Source organism: Harpia harpyja, chromosome Z (genome assembly GCF_026419915.1).
Source record: "Harpia harpyja isolate bHarHar1 chromosome Z, bHarHar1 primary haplotype, whole genome shotgun sequence".
In the NCBI taxonomy this organism is placed as follows: Eukaryota; Metazoa; Chordata; class Aves; order Accipitriformes; family Accipitridae; genus Harpia; species Harpia harpyja.
Window position 1 is genome coordinate 61,119,057 of NC_068969.1, and position 23,562 is coordinate 61,142,618.

The following is a 23,562-nucleotide window of genomic DNA, read 5'->3' on the forward strand; positions in this document are numbered from 1 at the left end:
TTTAGCTTCCATGCAAGTGGACGGGCTTCTGTATCTTCCTGAAAGACAACTTGCTTCTCACAGAATTGCCGCATAGTGATAGAGGATTACATCTTGCTTACTGCACTGAAACATGGATAAATGATCACCAGGTACCACCATAGCTCTAGTTTTCCTTTTACTGGCAGTATTTTTGTAATGCAAAACAAGATACTGAAGGGTAAAAGCACTGAAGATAGCAGGAGTAATAGAAGAAGAAGAAGAAAATCCCCAGCAAAACAGATCTCCAAACACTTAAAAAAAAAGAGAAAGAGAGTGAGAGGAGCAGAGAAAGGTGTCTGTACTGCTACAAGAGTGTGACTGAATGTTCTAATATGGTTGCATTAATAAGCATGAAAACTAACTTTCATCTGAAATAAAAGAGTACAAGTCATCAGTCTTTCAAAGTCTGGAGGGGAATCTAAAACCTGGACATTTCAGAACAGGAGGAGGAAAGGAAGGAGGGTTGGTACCGATCGGAGGAGGACTGCATTAAATAACATTGGCATTATGAGGCAAAACAGAACAAATTTAGGAGATGCCACGATTCAGGTTGCTTGGGTAACTGGAACTGGAACTGTAGTGGGTAATGATGACACTGTCTTCTTACAATCACTTGTTACAGAGCGAAGCCTCAGTTAGTGCACAGTGTGGATCCTGCTCATGAAGACGGCAGCTACTGGGTGTTGCAGGAATGGCTCCATGCTTTAGAGCAGCATCCTATCCAGATTCTTGAAGTGAGTGCAGAACTATTATCACTGTGAGTGTTTTTTGGATTTACATAGAATCATAACTTTTTAGAGCAGTTCAAAGGTTTACTGTGGTCAGTTTTCATGCTTTATCCCTACCCACAGATTTCTTTCTGATATCCCAACAGATACAGGCTTAGATATGATAAATTTGGCTCTTCTGCAGTTTTCCTACTGTGCGGGCTATGGTTGCATACATTGTCAATCACATGGGGTTGTATGGAGCAGAACATGAATTCAACTGGCCCCATCAGCTTTGGGGTAAGAAGTGTTTCGGTGCCGGAGAAATGCTCTTCCATAGTCATGCAACCTGATTTATTGGGCCAAACGTTGTTCTGACTTGCCATATGCCATCTGATATCAGGTGCATTAAATGGAGCAAGAGACAGGACAGAACTGGCTCCTCACCATCAGGAAGAGATGCAATTAAGGCAAACAACATCTAGCCCTTCCCTGGTTGGTCATAAGCCTAATTAAAGTAGCAGAACGTCCAATCAGGAATGTATTTGTATGCCATGATTTGGGTTTTTTTATTTTATTTTTAAATCATGGGCATTCTTATTTTGGGGCATATATTGCATTGATAATAGGTCTAAAGTATGCTACAGGTTTTGGAAGCTGGAGCTGTTCCTCCATTACAGGTTATTCCATCTGCCATATAAAAAGAAACACAGAATTAGAGGTACAGTCTTAAAAGTCCTTCTCAGTCATTACAGGAGGTTTTTAGCATTTTTAAGTTATCCAGTGATCAATGTAGGTCATACCTATAGTACCCATATCTAGAGCTGTCTACTGTGCAAAGTAATCATACATGTAAGACTTCTTGGAAAGAGTGTTTTACAGTTAGTAGGAACCTTCCTCACTTAAATACTGATTACTTGGGAAAAATTCTTCACAACTTTTCCAAATCATAGATAAAATACTTTTGATATTTTAAGTTAATTACTATGAATTAAACTGAGATAAGACATCTAGATGGCTCTAGTAATTTCTACACTGTGTCATTTGAGGAATGTCCACCCCATGGGCTGTTGGGATTTTGGTCCAGTTTGGAACAAAAGGAGACTTCAGATGTAGACTCTGTGGAGTAGGGGCACCAAGTTCTGATGGATGTTTCCTCAGACACTTGGGAGAGGCCAGGAGAGCCTTCTGCTTCCGCCTTTCTGAGAGTCAAACAAATCCTCAGGCTATCAAGCAAGCTTTCACCCAATGCCCACTGCAGCTGATGGATTTCAGTGGTAGCCAGGCTGGGCGCACAGAAGAAGAAAAATGGATTTGACCAAAATAGGTACTACTACTACCAATGCTTGCTTCTAGGTAGTACCTAATCTGGGCTAGAAATGGGATGAACTGTAATTCCTCAACTGTTGCCCCTAGGACCGTGTTAGCTTGTCTTAACTTCTGCTTCATGATCCATGGGACAGCACATTGACCACAGCCCCTGTGTACAAAGGGATGTCTCCCTGCTCTTTTCCAGGGACATACGTATACTGCAAAGGACTGTCTGCTGTCCCCAGCTGCATGGGCACTTGTGCTGAATGTAGTTTCACTAGTTTCTCAGGCACTAGCTCCTGGGCATTTGAGCAGGTGGCCTTTTTGACAGCCTGTCATGGTGTCAGGTTTGAAGACAAGCTGTCTTCAACCTTGCCAGTGGAGCAAGACTGAGGAAACTTGTTCCGGGCATTTGACTCTGCCATGTCAGCAAAGCTTTCTGCAGATCTAGGAGAGCATCACATAAGCATGTTTTTGAGTTAGGAATGAAAAGCTACATATTGTTTCTGACCTTTCTTTGCAGCCATCTTCTCTTCCTCCAGAGCTTTCATTTTTGCATCATACTCATCAGCACGGGTCTTCCACTCGTTTCTGTTGTTCAGCAGCCCATCAAGCATGGGCTGAATTTCCTCATGGAAACGTGAAAATTCCTAATGAAAACACACCTGTCAGTGCAACGCAGCGCAGAGGCAGTGCTTGTCCATCATACCCTAGGACAGATCCTGACACCTCACCTCCCAGGCTGGCTCATGCAGGGAAAGCATTATTGGCACAACGAGGGACCATGCTGTTATATCCCAGAGAGAGGGAGCTGTTGTCTCCTCTACTTGTCCCTCTCACCCTGACTGGTGTTGCTGCACCGGGACTTACTCACCTCAGATTTGAACCCCTGTTGAGAAGGATGGGGTGTGCAACGTGCACTTTGCTTACCTTATAGACAAACGTGCACACAAAATCGATGAAACCCACTTGAAGCTTCGGAAGTTCAGCAGCTTTCCTCCGGTCCATCATGGGCTGTGGGAGGACACAAGTTCACCATGATTTATGAGAACACTTCACTGAAAGACACACCTCTATTTTTTCCCCAAATTGCCTTGTCGTGCCAGCCTGGCAGTTCTGCCATGCTGTCGGTAAAGGCTGTCCATCACAGCCCTCTTCCTCTGCTGCAGAGGAGTGAAGTGGGCTCATTTCCTTTGCCATTTTAGCAGAAATTTTAGAGAGCTATTTCAGTGTCTGTGGATGGGGAGGAGTACAGGGAGTTTTTGCCCTTGCACCTCTCAACCAGATACCTGAGAGAAGGTTCATGTTATGAAGTGCTGAAGACGTTTTCAATTCTCTAAAACATAACTGAACATGAAATTATATTTTTACATGGCCTTGCTGCTTATTATATCATTTGTGATGCCTCTGTGGGTAGAGGGGGTGTATGAAAGTCTACTTAAAGAAAACCCAAATCACATAGTTGGAGGCTGCATTAAGGAATGACTCTTGGCTCTTTCAATGGCAAATGTAAGTATTTGTTATTATAACAGAAAAAATATGTTCAACCCCACTGCTTTAATGCATTTCCATTTACCAGAAATAATTTCTGGACTCTACGAAGTTTGTGTTTGTAGTTTTTCTCTTTAACAGAAACTGTGCTTTCCTCTACGATGTATGTAATTAATTTTCCTTTTTTCTGTAAGGGACCAACACAAAGTCTCCAGGGGGACAGTCACTCCATGCTGGTTCACAGCCATTGGGACCCATCTAACTATATAGAGAGCTGGACAAGAGGCTCTGTCACAGAGGGTCTTCCCTAGCTGAGTACCCACTTTTCCAATTGATTTTGGCAGGCATGGTGATTTCAGGAAGATTCACAATGCTCTGAGAGCAGTATTGCTTGTAGTAAGTCTCTGCTGAGACTTGCTATCTGAACTGAACTGTCTGGCTCTCACATGGTACTTACAATAGGCTGTTGCTGAAGGATGCTTATTTCTAAGTCTCCTTGCTCCCAGAACTCAGCTGCTACCAGGAGAGCTACCTACATTGCCAAGGAGGGAAACACAAAAGTTAGCACTGACTTTGGCTTTACAACTTGATGTGCTTCAGGTCTCCACCATGAAGCAAATCTCACTTCTAGCCCCTCTGTTGCTTTGTGTCCAACCCCAGCCCCAGCCTTTCTCCTGGGAAGGGCAGCAGTGGCAGTGGGACTGCAGCCGTGTAGTGACAGCTCAACAACCTTATTGCACTGGAGCTCATTAGTCCACTGCTCATCTATTAAAAAACATTTCCAGTGTGTCTTCCTCAAGGATTTGCCTCTTGGTCACAGTTGTGGCTGCCTGTTATGATTTTCTCAGCTGTCCTTTCTCCATGCTGCACAGGAAGGTGGGTTTTCTTTCTTTTACCCTCCTTTAAATTATAATGTTTCTTACTTAGCAACTGCTTAAGTACAGTTCAGGAAGGAACTCCTGAAGGAAATCAAACAACTGAGCAAACAGCAGGTATTGCTGTAAAAAAAAAGAACCCATACATTACATGCAAAAAACCTCAATGTAACCAAAGAAGCTAAATACTTGGGTTTTTTTCTTTTCTTTTTTGGTAAACATGAATTTTCTACAGAATTCACAACTACAATCTTAAAGATTGCTTTATCCATCAAAACCATAGTTATTCTAAAGTCCTTCTGATAGTTTTGGTAGGAGACTTTGATTCAGCTTCTAGCAGCTTAGGAAATTGCATTACTTTGAAGTATAAGCTAGAGAAATCTAACTCTATATCAAGCACCTGACCTTACTCTGGACTTCCCAAGGCTTTGTGATTGCTGACAAATCACAGGCAGTCATCATCATGGCCCTAAAAACAGGAAAGAAATTAGTTTCTTCTCTACAGCCTGCACCCTCTCTCTTGCAGGCTCAGGATGCTCATGCCCCAATACTGTGCCAGGTATCCCCCAGTCCCTGCTGAAGTGATAGATAAAGACAGACAGGTTGCTGTAACAGCCTTGGATCTGACTGGGACACTCATCAAGGATTGCTCTCTTGATTAAAATGGATTTATGCTAGGGAACTGCTTGCTTCTGGCACTAGGATGTTTGCTGCTTTAGTCATTGCTGGGCTGAACTTCTTGACTTTGCAGTAACGTCACTTGCTCCCTCATGGAGGTGTAGCAGCGCAGACTGCAGTGAGGTGGTGGATGCACTTCATCGCCAGTGCAAAGCATCCTGCAAAGCACCTGTGCAGTCACAACAACAGCATTGTGCAACTCAGATTGGTTGCCACTGGGAAGAACAGCTCATGGACTGTATTCCTGTAGATCTGCCATTGCAGACTGCCCCTGCTTGTGGGGTGCAGGGTGGTCTGGTAGGAGTATATGGCTAGAAGGGATCCTGCATCTCGTCAGGAGTATATGACCAGAAGGACACTCCAAAAGCAATTACTTATCAGGATGAAGAACCACTTTAAGCTTTTTTCCCCTGCTTTTCCAGAAGATCACATTTGAGTGGACAGTAATGTATCACACGCTGATTCTGCACTCAGTGCAGCACAAGGCATGTTTTGGAGCTCTCACCAAGTGACCGCATCTCTCACCTTTCCAGAGCCAATTACTCACATTACAACCTCTTTCTTTGTTGTCTCCAGGGATAGGTATTCAGTCCAGGCAGTCATGCTATCGTATGTCTTGGACTCATCAACGATCTTTTGAAACATTGTTCTCTTTCTTTGAGGGGAAGAAAGAAAAAAGAAAAAGCTCAAAAACAAGGAAACAAGTGTGTTAAAAACAGATGGCTGATCCTGGTATTGATAACCCTTCCAGAAGGATTTCTAGATATTGTTGTCCTGGCATTTAGGTCCTCAAAGAAGCCCCTAACAAAACCAGGCACCATCACCTGCTTCTCTTAAGTAGGGGAAACTATTCTAAACGACTTAAAAATAAGTATAGTGGTGAGACGTGAACAGGAACTTGAAAGTATAAGCTACTGCAAGTTATGTCAGCCAAGAAATGCTTCCACCTTTGTTGGCAGAAAGCTACTGGCTTTATATACTTAGTCTGGCCTTGTTAACCTTATTTATATACCTAAATATATGTAGGAAATTCGGGGGAGGTGTTTATGCACAATGCACCCATGTTTTGAGGGGTGTGAAATCCAGAAAAATCTGCTGTTTCAATGCTAGCAGAGAAGACATTTAGGCCAGATCCACAAAGAGACTTGTGTACGTGTTCTGTCCATATCATTTTGCCTGGGTCTGATCTCAACCAAGCCTTCACTTGCAGACCATGGACAAAGGAGGGCAAAGACTGGCTTGTTCCCACCTGGTAAGGAAGTAGTGGTATCTGCTCCCATACAGCCACCCTACATCTGGAGTAAGAGGACTGGGTATTGCACCCTCCCTCGTATTCCTCTTTTGTGGACTGTTTATATTTTGCATAATCTTTCTTCAGTGCAAAACACAGAAGCAGTCTCTGGTCTCAGCACTGTATTTTGAAAGCACATTTTGAAAGCTCCTTGCTAATTAGGAAGTCATATGTTGTTGAAGTCCAGCCTTATGTCCCAGGAAGTCAGTGCATGCTGCTCCAAGATGTTTGGCATTTTGGGCTTTTGGGTATGAAATAGACTATGACCTGGATATTCACCTACAATGGACCACTTGTTATTTGGGTTATGCTGCTCACCCGGAGAAGTTACGTAGCCCTGGCCACGCCATTCACCATTTATGAGTATATTTAGTGCTGAAGTGCTAAGTAAAAAAAAAAAATATCAGATTTCTCTTTCTGTTAGGGGATCATATAGCACAGCCTTGTTGGAAATAAAGGGTTAAAAAGTCATGTATGTAATCTAATGAGTAAAAGTTAAAAATTCTTCTCAACAATTTGAGCTCACCCCACCAGCTCTGATGTCAGTATTAAAGGCAGCCTCCCAAAGGCAGTGTCTGCGAAGAGGATTGCTGCACGGGGAAGCTCTCAGAGCAAAGCGTCACGTTTTGCCTTTGTAAAGTACCAGCTGCTTTCTGCCCTTCACGCACAGTGTACGTGACTGACTTACTTGAAGTAGAGTGCCAGGTCTGTTGCTATAATGGCAATTTCCATCAGGTGAATCATGTGCTCATGCTGTCTGCGGTTGAGGTTCTGACATATATTCAGCGACTGAAAAGCAAAGGAAATGGAGCTGCAAAATCCAAGCACTGTGGTGTTGTGAGTTCCTTGCCATCTCTCTTTCTCGAATGTGCTCACCTTTTTTTTTTTAATAGATTTAGCTTGCTCCCCTAAGGTGCAAGGGTTGTGACCCCCGTTCACCGTATGTTGGTGCCTAGCCTCCCCTTTTGTTCCCTGAACATGGTCAGTGTACTGAAACTTGTTGCACAGCATGTGCCCAAACCCTGTCCCCTGGACCCCATGTGAATTTGTCTGAAATGAAAAGTTAGCTGGGGGAGTGTGTCGGCCTTGGCCCTGTCAGTAGGGCTACAGGAGGGCAATCCTGTATTTAACATACTCCTATGGGGATAACGGTATGTCTTCTGAGGAAACCAAGTCATGCATTTAGGAAGCCCATGCGTTTTGGTACTGGGTGAACGTAGAGTACTTGAGGAGTGAGGCAGCTGCAGTTTCTCAGGTATCCAAACCAGAGAAAGGTCTCGTGCTAAGCTGACAGCTCTGTTGTTGCTGAAAAACTTCCCTGAAAGTAAATTATTCATGTCCTTACATTACAGTTCATTACCAACCTCTTCAGAGAGCAAGAATTTTCCAAATTCCAAGTGATGTCTCTCTAAAATTGAGGATCCGTGAAGTTTAGCTAAAGGATTTTGAGATCTGGTTGCGTACAGGAAAAATTAAAGATGTTAGTGCAGCACTTAAAAACAGAAAGAAGTGTCCCATTTTATGTTTAATTTTGTCAAATACACAAGTTCATCTCATTTGAAAAGGCTTAAGAGTAATATTTTTAATAGCTAATGACATCAGTCTAGTAAAAGACTTTTGTGACACAGCTTATAACTATTTGGACACTGTATAAAACAGTCTTCCAACTACAAATTTCACCCAAAATGTTGTTTATGACTAGGCTGTTGTTACCCAGCATAGAAAGCTTGTTTAATTCCTGAATAAATACATGTTGATATCTAGTCATAGGAACAGAAAAACCAGCAGTCCTTGGACACTTTCCTAGCTGAAAAGCAAGACCCTCTTGTACCCAGCCAGCTTCACTTGCATGTTTCAAAAGCTCCAGAAAACAGTAAGAAAGTATAACCAGTAAGCATTGCGGAAGAGCTGTGATCTGACATTACTTTAAGTGAGCAACAGAGGCTTGACCAATCAATGAAATCATGCAACTGTTTTTCTGTAGCTAGTAACTACCTACTGAGAGCAGCACTCTCACACTCATAGGTGCTTTGTTTCTGCAGGTGGTGAGGGCAGTGCCATGCATGGTGCTTTCTCCATAGATACCTTCCAGGAAAAAGTAGGCTGCTTATGTCCAGGATGCTCCTGGTGGCACCCTGAGCCTCCTGTCATGCTCAGGCCACTAGATGCCTGTGCTGCACTTATTCCACCCTGTAATGGTAATGTAGTGTTTCTTTAACCAAAGGAGGTTTGCTAGGAGTTAACGAAAGCCCCAGAGAGCACTGCAAAACTTCAGTTTCCCCACTGAACAAAGCATAAGCTCAAATGCTGTAGCAAGCCAAAAAACAAGGTTATTTGCAAAAGAAGGTTGTTACCTCTGTGTATAAAACAGAGCTGTACTGGAGTTTGGTGTGATCACAGCCTGATCCCACTCCACACGAGTGCAAGAGTAAATGGTTTGAAGTGGTAGGAAAGTGCTTACTTCATTTGATAAAGGTTGTTGGTTCCCCTGTGGTCAATATCGTGGCACAGAGCAGCAGTTACCATTGCAAGGGCTTCAAGGTCTGAGTAATAACGCTTCAGTTTGCCAGTCTGGAGGGTGAGAATTTGCATGGCATCTGTTAGTGTCTCTTGCAGGAAAGGGTACTGAACTGTGACTGCTATGTGCTGGGGATCTCCTCACTGAAACAGTCCAGGAGAACTGAAAATACTTGTGAAGCTAAATGCAATACGTGGTACACTTAGGTTAAAATGGGAAAGCAGCTAGGAACGAAACATTTCAGACTCAGGTAGACATGCATGTTGTGCATATGTGCTCCATGCCCACCTGCAATGCTGGCTACCCGCTGCTACAGCTGCCTTGTGCCCTAGGGACACCCAGGTCCTCATAAGCACCCCTCCAGTCACTGGACACAAAGTAATTTGTGAAGGGGCTCTGCTTCTTTCTGAGCAATGAGGTCTCCAAGCTGAATCACCCAAAGGATCGTCCAGGAGTGTTAGGCATAATTCTGTTGCCAGCTGTGTGGGCCATACCATCTGCATTGGGTCCTGGTGCTGGTCCATCCCTGGTGTGGAGCAGCAGTATGACACCTGTTTTTCTTGTTGGGGCACCTGTTGGCCTGAGAGCCTGTGAGAAACAGCACTTGCCACATTCATACTAGTGATAGACTTACACCTGTACCTGTCCTGCCTGGAAATGGAAAGTGTGAGGTTGTCTCCATCCCAGCCCGCTAACTTCATTCTGGCTCTTACTGTCAGAAACTACTGGAGGAAGGGAAGTCCTGTAGTTTCTCTCCCCTACCCTGTAGAAGGATTTAATCTGGAGGCTATTCAACACCACACACATCTGTACCCAAGAGAATTAAAGCACTCCATTCATTGGCCAGTATTGGCTGCGACTTTAAGTGTAATGCAAGGACTGTCACTTAAGGCAAACAGAGACCTTATTTAGCAGGACCTGTGCCAGGAGTGACAAACTCTTATCCTACACCAGGATTCAAAGGGAGCCCTGCATATCTCCAGGGCACAACAGAAGACCTCTTGTAAATAAAGCCATACCACAGAATTAACTGGGGTGGTGTTACCTTACCATCAGGAGAGTGAACATTGTCTGCGCGACGTTGAAGCCATGGCGCCAGTTGTGGTAAGTTATTTTCCGATAGCCTTTGCTGACTGAGTACACAAACCTTACCAGAACCTACAAATTGGAGAAGAGGATGTTAGTTTGTGTGATGAAGCTCCTGCCCATTGCTCTTGCAATAAAGACCATGTACAGAAGTCATGGATGAGTTTCAGACAAAGTCTACAGAGATGGCCCCAGAAAGGAATCGGAAGCTGTAATACCATCAGGCTTCACTGATGGTGGTGTTATAGTAAAGCCCAGTGGTGAGCTAAAGGGGACACTAAAATATAGCTCTCTGCTTTCAAATTTTTTTTTTTTTTTTAAGAAAAATAAAATCACAGAGGTGTCTGTGGGGGAAAGAAGCAGCAGCAATGTCTAGAGGAAAAGAGATTTCATCCTACTGTTTGTGAATGCATTGAATTTCTGTGTTTCTCTATGTTTGTCCCTCCCATGTCTTGCGATTTACTAATACTGATACCTCTCTTCAAGAGATATGGCTCCATAGATGGAGAGATGGGTAGTGTTTATATCACCTAAATAATTACAATATAGGGCATTAAATAGCAAACTATTTTTCACCTCTACATTCTACTTCTCTACGTGTGCTACCTCTTGTAGCTATATAGGTTTTCTCATTAGAGAGCAAATTAATCATGGATGAATTTTCATTTTTTAAAATCTCTGCTGCTCGGAGTGGCAGCAAAGAATGACTGCTTTTCACACTTGTATCAGGGGTTAGTTGTTGCAAAGCAGATATTTTGAATACTTTTTGACATTGACATGCTATAAGTAAGAAGCACAGTAGTAATTCCCGTTCAGTACACTTCACTTCCTTCCTACTTCCCAGCCTGCCTTTCCAGGGTGAAAACTTCCTGCAGTTACCTCCAGATCCCACTAGATGGAAATAAGCTTCACATGATGAGGTGAGAAATCCCTTGGGGAGCAGCAGAGCTGCAGAAAAGAAATGCCAGTTTCACACGTCCTGCAGCGGTTTGAACTGTGGCAAAAGCCGTGAACTTGCACATCAGGGGCTATGGGGTTCCTTGTGCCCACAGGGTCACACCGCTCCTGTCGCCAGCAGTCAGGAAGTTGGTACCAACTGCACCAAATGAAGTCACGTCCGTGTTTCCAGGGGGAAGAAAAGCAGAGGGACCTGCCAGTGTGGGTTTCAGTGTATGTTGGCTGAAAGCTATAGGGTACATACTATATAGCAAACGAAACATGCACACGAGTACGCACTGCCCTGTGTTGCGCCTGGAAACTGTGTTTTTACACTGTGGCCGTGAGTGGCATTAGACGCAGCAAGGGTAAGCAATTTTTTGCATGGTGTAGCTCCCATCTGTATAGACCCGACAGCAAACCCACAGCTGCAGCAGACAGTGCAGAGCAGAAGAGGGCAGCTTCATGCTCCAAACCCGCACGTAGGGACCAGGGGTTTTGAGAGGGGGTTCCCTGCCCTCAGCGGCGTGAGGGGGCTCAGGACGCACGCCCCTCTCCCTGCAAGCCCTTGTGAACCCAGACCTCCAGCCACTCCACGAGCTGTGCAGGGCATGCATGGGGACCTCAGCCACGCAGTGCCTGCTGGCCATCCAAGATGGGAGTCCTACGTGTTGCCAGCTCCTACCTCCTGTGGGATCTGGAACTTCTTCACCACGCCGAGCTCGTAGTACATCTGAATGCCGCACTTCACCAGCTCTAGCTCAGTGCAGTCAAAATCAGAGAACCTGAACTCATAGATTTCAAACTTGGTGGGCCCCGGGAGTTCTTCTTTCTGGAAGAGAGGTGGGATGGTTTGTTGCTGTGCTACTTATGCCATCCCTAGAAACACCTGGAATGGGTTTTCCCTAATAGGAATTTATCAGTCTGATGCTACTAGGAACTTTACCTCTTAGAATATAACACATAAATAGACTGAAATGCAGCTTTTCATGATAACCCCATTAGTGGGGGAAGAGGGAGGGCATTTTTGGTCAAGTGCAAGAAATATTGCTTGTTTTCTGTTAAGCACTTTTCTTGTTGATTTGATGTAGTTTGACAGGTTTTACAAGGGAAGACTTACAGCCCTCCATATTTACTCCAGAGAACAACATGCGTGACAAGTCAAGGTGGCTGATGTGTTTCCAGATGGACTTTGAATCCCTTGAGATAAAGTGGCAGAGAGCAGGTACTCCGCAGGAGTTGGGGAAGGCATTCGCTGCCACCTGATAGTAATAACCTCAAACTCACACAGCAGAGGAGGGCAGGGTATGCTTTGCCTTCGCCCTTCACCAAGAGCCCTGTTGATGCGTACCACTATGCCAACACTGGAAAATCTTCCCTGCATGCACTCAGGCAATATTTGTTTGCCAGGGCTGTCCATTCCAGTGGTACATTGCTCTTACCAGGATGCTTGCCAGCTCCTCTTCCTCACACTCGCTTGGCTCTTTCCCCAGCTTTTCTCTTGTTGGCTGCAAAGAGCATGGATGTGTTAAACTGACAACCAAACCCCACCAGACTTTGCACTGTGCAGCTTTGGGGCAATCTAGGGCAGCTCTCATATGCAAATTGTGTTTCCTTTCTGGACCTTGCTTCTATTTCCGGTCTTTCAACCCATTCTTCCTGGTAAAAATGTTCTCCCTCTCCTTGATTTTGGTTTGTATTTCCCCCACTTGCAAATGTCCCCCTAGAGCCAGTGTCCCAGCTGGGTTGTCTAACTCCACATCCTCTGCACTAAGGAGGTCTTGGGGACATAAATCAGCTCTTCTTCCACCCCTCCAGCCCTGCCCTGAGTAGCACCTGCGTGAGCCCACCTCCAGGGCTGGCTTTGCTGAGGAAATTAGAAAGGACACAGCGTGGCAGCGTGCCGTGGTGGAGGGCAGACCACAGAGCCAAAACAAAGACTTGTTCTGCTGTGCAGTAACTGAGGACCAGGGGTTGCCTCCACATGATGGTGGCTGGAAGCATTTCTGTGGGATGGGAGACCTATGTCTGTGCCATATGTCACAGGCCAGGCAGGCCAGTACACCTGGGGGTGTGCTGCACGTTGCAAGGCATTACCAGAATTTCCTGTATTTCATCCTTGTCACATTTCACATGGTAAAGCACCATATCCTGAGCAATGTCCTTCCGGTTCTCCAGCTTGTTCATCTTATCATATGTGTCTGTGTTGAGTACAGACCAACCCAGGAACTGTGTCAAGGACTTGGTGAGGGGAAAAGAAGGAAATGGTGAAATAAACAAAACATCTGTTCCTCAAAGACACAGAAATATAACACTGCATGATATACTTTTAGAGAAACACAAGCTCCACTTAGGCCACAAGTCTAGCTATGAGCAACTGTGTGTTTGCTCCCAACCTCTACCTGCTCCTCAGCACAGCAGCTCCCCAGCTGTTGAAACTGCCTAGGCCTCCAGAGCATCCATGTTGTGGAGGTTCGAGGACCCTCTGTCCAGTTCAGCATATGGAAAGCTATTTCTGTGTTGTTGCAAGTGTCACCATGCCTGTGGAAAGGCTGGTGTCACAATGGTGACAGCAGGTCAGGAACCCTTGTATCAAGGGAGAGCAAGGTGGTCTCATCACCTTTCACATATGTTTACTCACACGCCATGTTTGCTCTCAACTTGTTTGCTGTCCAGCGGCCAATTCAAACTGATTTTTTTTTTTTTTGGCAGTCTTTTTGATTAATAAGAAAAGTCTATTTCAGCAAATGTTCTGATTGATAACAGATGCAAAGAGCTGAATGCCTATATTGGATTGAAACTAGCATAGGAGCGTTTCTAAGCAGCAAGCTGCTGTTGGTAGATTCGATACTGGCCGCCCTTTGTATCTTAGCTACACAGGTAATTCCTGTGTAATTTCTCGAGGGAGTTGCCCAGTCAGTGTGAGCCAGCTGTCATGTATGTGAACACAGGTCAGAATGGTCATGTTAGTATATCATAACTGCTCATGGCTAGGTGTCCAATCCAAGAATGCTGAAAAAAAATGATGTAAACACAGCTGGGTTTCTAAGACAAAAAACCACCAGTATTTCATATAGTTGCTTTCAAAACTTTCAAGCTGATGCATAGCACCTCTATAAGCAACACAGAAACTTAGTTAGCTGCAAAAGACTGGGGGATGCTTTGCCCATGTACAATGAGCAATAGTGACCTCTCTCAACCATATGAACTACTTCCAGCCGCAGCAAGAAACTATACCTCCATGAGGGTCTCATCCTGTTCGTCAAATGGTTTCCCGTCTTTTCTGTTATAAAATGTGACAACGCCAACAATTTCTTCCCTTTTGTTGACTATTGGCATGGAGAGAACGTTTTTGATAGTCCATCCTGATTCATCTAGAGGACCTTCCTTGAAGCAACAGCAAGCAGAAAGACACCATATACTTAATGTGTTTTCTAAATATATCAGCACTCCCATTTTACATCAAGACTACAGGCTAAAGAAATATTTACATGCCTAATATTGACTCTAAATTACATTTCTGCAAACAAAGTAGAATCCTTGATGGGACTGGAAGTTTTCACGGTACCTGAAAGTTAAACATCTCATCTGCAGCAGCATTCATAATGTTGCAAATCTAGGGGATCACACAAAAGAAAAAGTTTTACAATATGGGCAATGAGAAGTTTAAATGCCAAAACAAAAAACTGAATTAATGAGAAAGCAGCATTAGTATGACTTCATCTCAGAAAGCCTTGCTGAAGCCTAAGCTAAGTACTTACAAATCCACTTTCAGCCACATAGGTTGGCAGTCCAGTAACTAGTGCCCAGTGATCCGGGGTAGGATTTCTGAATGAAAGAAAAATGCACAAGGGAAATTAAGGATATATGTTTACTGAAGAACAATCATGGAGCTGAAATGTATCCAGCTGATTGCACAATCCATGTTTACATGTTTCACTCTCTAGTTACTAAACAGTCTTACTTTCAAAGGACCCCTGCGTGCGAGCAAAAAATTTTCACCTAAGTAAGTAAATACTTTTCCTGCAAGGATTCAATACAGAATAACTCATAAAATATCATAGTCTGCAGAGACGTAAGTAATTCCTGGGAGTGGGGGCCATGTTTCAGACCTTCAGCACAGAGAAAGATAAAAGGAAGTTCCTGGCTAAGAGTGTCTGCCAGCCTGAACTTTTGAACACTGCTGTACCTAAGCAATGAGGGCCTTTCTTGCAGCACTTACGCCGATGCAAAGTGGTGTGACCAGAACTGGGCAAAACTCCTGTCATGTCAGATTTGTCCGGTGTGCCCAAGGCTCTTCTGAAAAATTCAGTGGCAAGAAGAGAGGGTGGTTTTCAGGAAGAGGGAGTCTCAATGTGGTGTCAAGAGAGGAGGAAAGGCCAGAGGTAGCCTTGAGATGGGGTCAGTGACCAGAGGATAAAAGAGAAGCAAGTAAGCTGGAAGACAGGCAGGGGAGCAGGACTGACCGTGAGAGGTTGGGAGGGTAGCAGAGGGGTGAGGGGCAGGGCTGGGACAGCAGGTGCCTCAACACAAGGGCAACCTGGATGGGCTCACCCACTGACACAGAGAAGGCACCAAGCAAGAGTGATGCCTCAGCCTGGCAAGGAGAGTGCCAAAACTGCAGGCAGTCAAGGCAGTTCACTTCTGCGTCTAAAAAGAATCGCTGGTTGCAGTGACTTTTGGAGCCTGACTTGCAAGCCAGGATCCCAATACCCTGGAGAAAATCTTTGTGCCACAGAAATGTGAGTCAAAGCACCAACTTAATTCTGGCTCTCTTACTCAGTCTTCTATTGGTCCTTTGCATATCTCCTCTTGAATGTCTTTAAATCATGGGGAACCTTGGTTTTAGCTACACTTCATGTCAGTACCTAGCATACAGAAACTGGGCACTTACGGGATGACTTTAATGTCTTCTTTTCCATGTAATATATAATCGATGACCTTGTAGAAGACTATTTCCTACAAATAAAAAGAGTGGTGTTAAAATTAGTTTCGTGTCAATCCAGCCAGACAGGAGAGAGTTTAAGAAATCTGGTTCTCACGTACTCGGCCATCCGGGGTGCGAGGTCCTGAGTAGGGGGGAACTTCTCCCAGCTGGACTGGCCACAGGTCAAAAAATTCCTGGTTTTTAAAATGAAAGAAGTATTTTTAGAGTAGAAAAGTGCATTCTACCTTGAACCTCAAAGTAACCACTGCTCTACCATGCTGGTTTTGCTACTGTGTAAACAAGGCATGAAATAATAAGACTAGGAAGCAGAATGGCATATCTAAATCGGGAAGTGTCAGGTGCACTATGTGGCTGTATACAGTCATATACTGCATATACACAGTATGCTGCTTCAGTCAGTGAACAGCACAGGCTGTATTCACAGAGCAAACGGCTATGTCAATATTCTACGTGTTCTTCATTTTCCAGAGTGTGGCCATAGGGCTGATCTACTACTTGCTAGCATGCTAAAGTGAAAGAATTCTTTTTTGGTTTTCCTAGGCTACATTATAATGCTGATCAAAGTGTCTTTAGCATGCTAATGATCTTTCAATACACCTCTTCACAAGACAGCTTGCTATGAAGGCTCTGGCAACGTGGTGGACATCAAAGTTCATGGTAGCCTCAGCCAGCCTGACCATGGAATAAAGCAGGGCTCCGATGACAAGAATGCTGTGTAACTCCCACATAAAGCTTGCCAAAGGTGCAAACAATCAGACCAAATCAGAGCTGCAGTGGTAATTTATCTTCTGTCAGCCTATTTTTATGAAGCCAAATTTCACCAAAAAGCCTGGATAACATACATGTGGATGAGTCCTTGAGGAAGGTGGCTGCTTTGTTGTTGGGGATTTCCACGGGTATCTCACTATACTTCTGATATCCACAGACTTTGTGAGGCTGTGCTTATGGTGTAGACTTTGACCAGGATTGACACGGTCAGACACGTTTGCCCTTCCTTTGTCTTCCCAGCCTCTGGCTCCTTCGACAGTCCCATTCCAGTGATAAGCTCTTCCCTTTCCCTCTCTTTTCTTTATCCCCAGCTCTTTATTTGCACAATGGAATAAAAAAATGCCAACCAAAGCAAGAATAATGACTCAAAGCTAGCTTGCACTTTGGTTGCCCCAGTAAAACTTATCTCCACACATCACCCCTCAGTGGATTGCAGCAACACAGAAAGCTGTACAACACACATATGAAGAATGCTTACCTTCTGCTTCGTCATGTCCAGGAGACCTACTGAGTACCGGTCACAGTTCAGGTATGCTCTCACTGTGTAAAAAGCTTTGTGGAACTGCCTCTCGATGTCTGTCAGTTCCTCAAAAACCTTATTAGCCGACCACAACAGCACCTGCAGGATAAAATCCAAATGTAAGCATAGCCTTTTCTTGAGAGCTGGGCTTCCCAAATGTGTTTGGAGTAACAAGGAAACAATTGGGGTTTTATACTACAGTTCCTGAAAAGTGCAATAGCAACCTATGCTGCAAAATGTAAAAGCATTGCTTATTCACACTGGGAATTCTTAGAGGAAGATGCACTCTGAGGAAGATTCAGGTCATCGTGGAGTGCTATGTAAAAGTCCAGTCTTACAAACATAGCTCAAAAAAGTAGTAGTGCTAGATAAAGAGATGGCCCCACTTACTTACATTTTATACTCATAAGTAAAATCGTGCATCCAAAACCAGTTAACACCAAAAGTGTTGTAAATTCCAGAGGCAGGAGTTGGAAATACCCAAATTAACACTTTCCTCAAAGCCTTTGCACAGCTGCTTTGTGTGCACATCAGCCTATGGTCCTTTTCCCCATCCTGCGCCCTGCAGGTGTACGCTTAAGAAAGCTGTTGCTCTTAGGCTCTTTCATTTGTAAAAATGGAAGTTATGCAGTGGATTAGGCAAGTATTTCTGGTGGCATAAGGAGGATCTTTGTGGGCCTAATGGAGAACTTAATTTTCTCTGAAATGGTAAGAAAGCCATCTGCGCAATTGCCTAGCTTAGCTAGTGCATGTGTGCCTGTATCTGAGTGTATGTATGTGCTTTGCTTTTGGAGCCCAGGAGACATGAGGAGCAGTGCTTCAGAAGCACTGAGAGCTGCTACCTGAAGCTGACTGGACCTGTGGTTTGAACAAGAAGTACCATTACGTGGCCACAGTCATGAAATGTGTGTCTCAGCTCTTCACTGGGCACTAGTAGATATTTCTGACAATTCTGAGCTGCACTGGTCTTTGTTTCTAACCCATAAATTGGGACAACTGTGCCACTCCTATAAAGTCTGAGATGTTCAATGTCACTGGCCTCTGAACATCCTTTGGATAGTATAGTGGTGTTGTCATACAAACCATTAAAGGAAAATGGGCAATGGTTTATTTTTGGCATTTTACAGCATGCAATAAATAATGCTGAAATCCACAAACCCAGTGAGGAGGACGGAAAGAAACACCTGAAGAATGGTCATTTCATGGAATGATGTAAAGGAGTTGGGCAAAAAATGTGTTATATGGTCTTCTAATAAAACTCTTACACAGTATCTGAGCACAAGCAGACTGAACTGTCTTTGCACAAGCCAATTTACTTACAGTATTCCCCCAGTCTTTGCAGTTGGGATTTGCAATATTGAAATCCTAGACCACCTCTGAGAATGTCATTTACTCACTCTGTACTTTGGTACTTTTAAGTCTAACACAATGAACCATCTTAACTCTCGCAAAGACCTTTAGGTCTAGATGGCCGAAGGTCTTCCAGTTGAACTATTGGTAGAACTAACAGTGTGTCTTGCATCTCATTCTCATTTTCCTCCCTTTCTGTGGGACTTGCTGATGCAGCAGTGATATGTGAACAGAGAACTCCTGGGTTCAGCCACAGACCAGAGCACCCTGTGGGAGACATTAGGCCTTCCACTTCTTGGGTCTCCACTTTATCTTCTAGCCCCTTCCTTACCTCCCCCAGTCCTACTGCTAAACCTTCAACAGTTGTTTTTCACTCTACATTTTCACTCTTACCTGGCCTCTTCGAGTCTCACAATTGTGAAGATAACTCAAGTGATAAATTTTCAAGTTCAAGGAGGCAAAATTCAAGTACTTCAGAAAAAGCTGAAAAGGCAAGCAATGAGATTGAGTTGAATGTAGTAGCAGCCTCGTGTATACTGGATTTCATAACACCCCTTTAGCAACATCATTGTAATTCCCCTGGATAAATGCTTTGCTTTGCACTGGTGTGAGATGAGGCTTATCTCACTGTAACTTCTCTGAAAGATTTCTGAGATAAGCATACTCATAATAAGCCTCTTCTGTTAGAGGGTGAGTCCCCTGTAGGGAAATTTGCACCAGTGGAGCTTCACCAAAGCAGACATCCCTAGTGTAGAAAAGTCTGTGTTACGTGGCAAAAGTGACAACTGCTTGATAGAAACTGAGCTACTGACCACTTACTGTTTCATCAGAGCTGGTGAAGTGTGGGCCATTCAGCTTATTAATAGCCACAATGACAGCAACTAAATCTTTGCCATTCAAGATGGGTGTTGCAAGGATGCTTTTCGTAGTGTAGTCGGTGAGCTCATCAACAAATGGACTGAACTGGGCACACTGTTCAATAGAGAATTTACAAATTAAGCTTTTTCCACAACGTCTGTAGTCTTAAAACCAAGTTAAAGCACAGCCTCTCAAAGTAAGCTACCTAAAGAAAGTTTTGCTTAAAAAATTATTGAGGGAGAGAAATGAATTAGCAGAAAATTGGACAATGTACAGGTGATAAAACTAGCAACAAGAGAACTGGCTGTGGCTTCTGACTGCAACACGTGCACTTTTTCACTTTTTGCAAAAATCTTGCAACTCATAAGCTTTAACATGTCAAACTCTGTCAGAACAAGGAGGCTCTCCACTGGTCATGCTCAGATCACTGACATCCTTCATAGCACCTCCTCCAACCTTTCCTCTGACTTCTCATTAACACTGCGAAGTGGATACAGCCAGTTACCATGCAGCACTATGTAGCTACAGCTTATAGACCAGTGCTGTCTGGTACAGTCACTGGGAAGTTCACTCACCCTAATTTTTCTTCTGCTTTTGCCGGGGCCCTGAAGCTGCTGTCAGCTTGCAGCCTTCATGAAGCCATCTACCCCTGTTTGTCTTGAAAATGTTCTGCCAGGTATTTCCTCCCATGTTGCTGGGCCTTTGTGCATGGGATGGTAGATGGCAGGGAAGGTATCCCAATGGAGGATGCAGCTGGCACCAGTGGTGCATGGTTCCTGGCACTCTCCCCCTGTCCCTGAGAGCAACCCATCTCCTTCTGCCCCAGGATCATTTTGGCAGCGGTTGCAATGTGCAGATAGCACTGTTATGGACTGGGCTGCACAGGGAGTCACCCATGAGGGAATCACCATTCAAACCACTGGGAGAGTGCAAGGTCATGCTGTAGGGGCAGTCCAAAGGGAACGCATCCAGTTGTTCCTTATGTGAATGTCACTGTCCTGCTATTGCAAAAGAAAATAAAGCAGAGAAAGGGTAGTGCAGGGATGGCAGGTGGTCCATCACCTCGCCTGCACAGGGCCTTATTGACACCATCATCACCTGTCAACAGGGAGTACAGGGATGGTCTTTCTGACCCAAGATATTCTCTCTGCTCAGCTGAATAACTTGTCAGCCACAAGTCCTTCTAGTTGGGTTAGAAAAAGCCCCAAAGATCTGATCAGATTCAGAAGGGTGCACCAGAAAGAATAATCAGTCCCTAATAGGTCTTCTCCCCATACCTCCCCCACTGCTGGCCTTCCCTGCCAATGGCATAGACCAAGCACTTAGTCTCTGGGTCTCCTTCAAAGGAACTGCCTTATGGCAATGCCTGAAAGCACTAGAGTTGGAGTGTAGTACTTGGCTCACAGCACTGAAATCCTTCCATATTCTTGGAGAAATGTCTGAAGCCAGAAAGAGTTAAAAAGTTTAAGTCACGTTCTTATGCTCCGCCCCCCCCGCCCCCCCCCCCCAAAAAAGGTTGCAAAACCACATCAATGTCTCAGTATGTTCCATGGAAGACAAGGAAGTTTTGCTGAAGCATTTGGATATGCTCGTATTGAGCAAAAAATGGATGGATAAACAGATGGTCTCTTTGTAACTAGCAAACAATAGAGTAATCCCAAATGCCATAATTGGGTCACATGGGTTTTAGTTTTATACCTATGATTAGAACAAGCCGATTGTTATTGCTGCCATTCAGGTTTACCTGATTCAACCCAGGAGTATGGGGGGTAAATATTGCCATGAAGGCATAAAAATAAAACATTAAAATTCCTTGGATCCCTCCTGGTATCACAGTGTGCAGTGTTTGCTGAAAGAGGTTTTTTGGTCAAAGTTTGTCTCTTGCTGCTTGTGATGAAGATCACTTGTACACAGATTGCAGTTAACCCACCTGCTCTGAGGTCCACTCCCTCTGGTTGATAAAAATGCCTCTAAATGCCCTTGGCACAAGCTTCATCAGACAGCAAACATTTTCAAATGTCATTTGTGGTAGAAAACCTTTTCTGGACTCACTGTAAAGGATATGTCTCTCTTTGCCAGTTACTCATGGAATATAAATGTGCGTGGAAAACTTCATGTCCATTCAGTGCAGATCTGACTGTACTGCACTCTCTCTTCTCTGCTGGACTAGATGTGATTTTGTTGTTTGGTGTTTTTTTTTAATTAGACAGGCAAGGTGTGACAGTGCACTTGTTTGCAGGCGTTAACAGCTAGTGTAATTAATGTGCTTAGCTTCACCTCACTCCATAAATGAAATTGGAAGCAACTTGCTACTGGTGGTTGGTTTCCACTACACAGCTATTACACTACACGAGGTTTGACCAAGCACCAAGACGCCCTGCTACCTCTTGACCCCTTTGTACTAGTAAGCATGTGAGCCTTTCTTCTACCGAATGAATGAATAAATGGCAAACCTACCTCACTGACATCCTCGATGTTCATGGTTTTCTTGGTTTGTGCAACATAGCCCACAATGCCTATGTCCAGCGGATAGACAATCTCGCAGTCTGGGGAGACCAGGCATTCCTCCAGGGTGCTTCCCTCCTGGATGTTGAAAAGCCTTGTTGCCAGTTCAGGCGTGCCATTTCTCTGCCTGTACATGAAAAGACTACAGCGGTCAGCGTGAATAAGGGACCTGATTCTTCTCAAGGTCTTGAAAACAACTTTCTCCATGTTGATGCTTTCTTGCATGTCTTGGATCAACTCAAAAAGGATTTCACCCTCATTGCTATCCCAGGACTCTGTTCTTAGTTTCTTCTCAAAGTACTGCTTGGCAAAAATAGGGTTGCCATCAAGAAACTTCTCCACGTCGTCTTCACTAATGCTCATTATGAATGCCCTGGGTTTTCTGGCAGGTAGTAGTCCAAAGATCTGGCCTATGCAAACAGCACTCTAATTTCCAATGTAGTTCCTAAATTTTTGTAATAGAAGATGTTGCTTCTAGAATGACCAAGGGTGAGGTAACGCTGCAAAGAGAGCTTGTCATCAGGAAGAGGTATTCCTTTATAGTGCCGAAGGTGAGTCTGTGGGAGGACAGATCTTCTCAACCAAACAGATTAGATGACCTCTACAAGAGCTTTGGGTCAACTTTCTTCTTCTTAATCTATATGCAAACAAAAACTGAGTACTCACTCACAATATCTGAAAACACTCTCCTTTCTCTTGATAAGCAGAACACTTACTGAAACAGTTATATTGAGGCAGCAGCGACAGGGAAGAAGTGCATCTCCTAACATTGAAATAAGCTCTTTAAAGTCTAATTAAATATATACTGCTTGGGCCTAATCCTTGGCTAACAAGGTGAGCATCTTATTATTTCTGCTCTCCCAGCTCCCTGCAGTAGTAGGAAGTGCAACCTTCACAAAAGAGCACAGTGGTCAGAACAAAAATAATGAGGTAACGCTGCTCTTTCAGGGCTCCCTCTACTATTGCGTGGTTCTTTATCTGCTGCTATAAAGTCTGTTCTCAAATGGAAGCACCAATCCTGAATGCTTTAGTCCATGATTTGAACTTAATTTGCAAGGTTTGTGGCCTTTTCTTCTTGCTAGTAAGAACCAGGAGAGGAAAACATGCCTTTTAGTAGCATCCCTTTAGGAAGGAGTCTAGAGAGCTTCAGGTTGGGGTGGCTGGGTTGAAACACTCTGAGGAATCATGGGAAGCCCTGCAGACACAAAAAACCCCAAAACACCCAGGAAGGTAGAAAAATTTCCCTCATCACTATCAGTGGAGAAAGGGCGGGAATTATGGCTGTGAGGGACAGAAGTTGTTCCACATCAATGAAGCCACCATGCTGTGCAAACAGCAGGCAAGGGTCAGCGTCATGCTGGGAAGCAAAATGTCACAGAGGCCACTACTCTTCAGGGAAATTAAACAATGCACAAGAGTTTTTGTCAGTGGGGAACAGGGGTAAGTCCCATCCACTGCATTGCTGGAAGATAACCAGGGCTCACCTGCTCAGGGAGTAAAGGTCCAGCTTGCCTGTGCCTGTGAGCGTTGGCACTACTGCCAGGAGTGGTGTAAACCAGTCCAAATGTGAACACAGGTGCCTGGGAGGAGGGTGACAAGAGAAAGAGCTGTGGTGGCAGTGTTAGAAATGCTTATGCAGGTAGGTCTGCAGGTCAGGAGGGGGACAGGTCAGGAGGGCCTTGGCTCCCATCTGCAGGGA

General features: G+C 44.3%; 1 protein-coding gene across 1 annotated transcript; it reads right to left on the reverse strand.

Annotated features, from left to right (window-relative positions):
- Positions 1-144: 144 nt before the first annotated feature.
- PDE6B (phosphodiesterase 6B) lies at positions 145-22,644 on the reverse strand. Its single transcript, XM_052778369.1, has 22 exons — positions 21,816-22,644; positions 19,320-19,472; positions 18,894-18,983; positions 17,109-17,249; positions 15,961-16,035; positions 15,809-15,873; positions 14,676-14,742; positions 14,483-14,530; positions 14,152-14,301; positions 13,012-13,155; positions 12,357-12,422; positions 11,600-11,746; positions 9,943-10,050; positions 8,836-8,945; positions 7,739-7,826; positions 7,063-7,163; positions 5,631-5,738; positions 4,811-4,874; positions 3,988-4,062; positions 2,970-3,053; positions 2,551-2,689; positions 145-1,418 (listed from the first exon to the last, which is right to left on the reverse strand). Exons 1-22 carry the CDS (start codon positions 22,224-22,226, stop codon positions 1,360-1,362), a joined length of 2,493 nt encoding a protein of 830 aa, XP_052634329.1. The 5' UTR covers positions 22,227-22,644; the 3' UTR covers positions 145-1,359.
- Between the last annotated feature and the right edge of the window lie 918 nt (positions 22,645-23,562).

Bases quoted from the DNA above. Each gene is read 5' to 3' on its own strand.
- PDE6B (XM_052778369.1), bottom strand. From the start codon at position 22,226: ATGAGCATTAGTGAAGACGACGTGGAGAAGTTTCTTGATGGCAACCCT. The intron at 7,164-7,738 runs GTTGGTAATGAA...TTTGCTTTTCAG, and splicing joins AATTCTTGCTCTCTGAAGAG to TCGCTGAATATATGTCAGAA. The intron at 4,875-5,630 runs GTGAGTAATTGG...TCCTGTTTTTAG, and splicing joins ACAAAGAAAGAGGTTGTAAT to GGCCATGATGATGACTGCCT.